The sequence below is a fragment of the Myotis brandtii genome, unplaced genomic scaffold (assembly GCF_000412655.1).
Source record: "Myotis brandtii unplaced genomic scaffold, ASM41265v1 scaffold39424, whole genome shotgun sequence".
NCBI classification, from domain to species: domain Eukaryota; kingdom Metazoa; phylum Chordata; class Mammalia; order Chiroptera; family Vespertilionidae; genus Myotis; species Myotis brandtii.
Window position 1 is genome coordinate 1 of NW_005365123.1, and position 654 is coordinate 654.

A 654-nucleotide genomic window follows, 5' to 3' on the forward strand; every position below is an offset into this window, starting at 1 on the left:
ATCCCGAATCATTTTTTAAGGATTACATTCAAAACCACATTAAAATATATTGTTTAGACCAGATAAGGAAAAAAATAAGAACTTTTTTAAAAACAAGTATAGGTGACCTTAAGAATGCCATCCTCTCAGCTATTCATGAATCCACAGTAATAGCCAAAGATAAAAGCAGCACTGTGTCTGGGTGGTTGGATTTGTTCTGTGATCACCTGGGGAGTAACTTAAACTTTCCACGAAAAGACTTGGTGAGCATTGAACACCAGGAGATAAAAGATATTGAGTTTCTCAAAGAAGCCATGAGTGAAGCTTTGGATCCCGCAATGATCACAGTAGAACAGGAGTGTTTGAGTAAGCCTGTGGAAGACATGATTCCTGAAATCCAGAACATGCTCTCTGAACATCTCTGTGGCTGCTGGAAACAGTGTCCCTTCTGTGGAGCAATCTGTACAAACACAATCCCTAACCATGACGGAGACCACAGTGTTCCTTTCCACCGTTCTGAAGCTGTCAATGGATGGCACTATATCAAAACAGAAGAGTTGTCCCTTGATTTCTGTACTAGTTCGGTAGCAAGTGATGGAAGATTTATATTGAATAATGATGAAACCATTTCATTCCCCTATAAGACCTATCGACAGGCAGGAGGGGAATATGCCA

At 40.2% G+C, this 654-nt stretch overlaps 1 protein-coding gene across 1 annotated transcript; it reads left to right on the forward strand.

Moving 5' to 3' along the window:
• Window positions 1-5: 5 nt before the first annotated feature.
• On the forward strand, window positions 6-650 carry LOC106727241 (interferon-induced very large GTPase 1-like; the record flags this gene model as incomplete). Its single annotated transcript, XM_014545037.1, has 1 exon — window positions 6-650. A coding segment is annotated over one exon (645 nt), but the record flags the coding sequence as incomplete, so codon positions are not given.
• Between the last annotated feature and the right edge of the window lie 4 nt (window positions 651-654).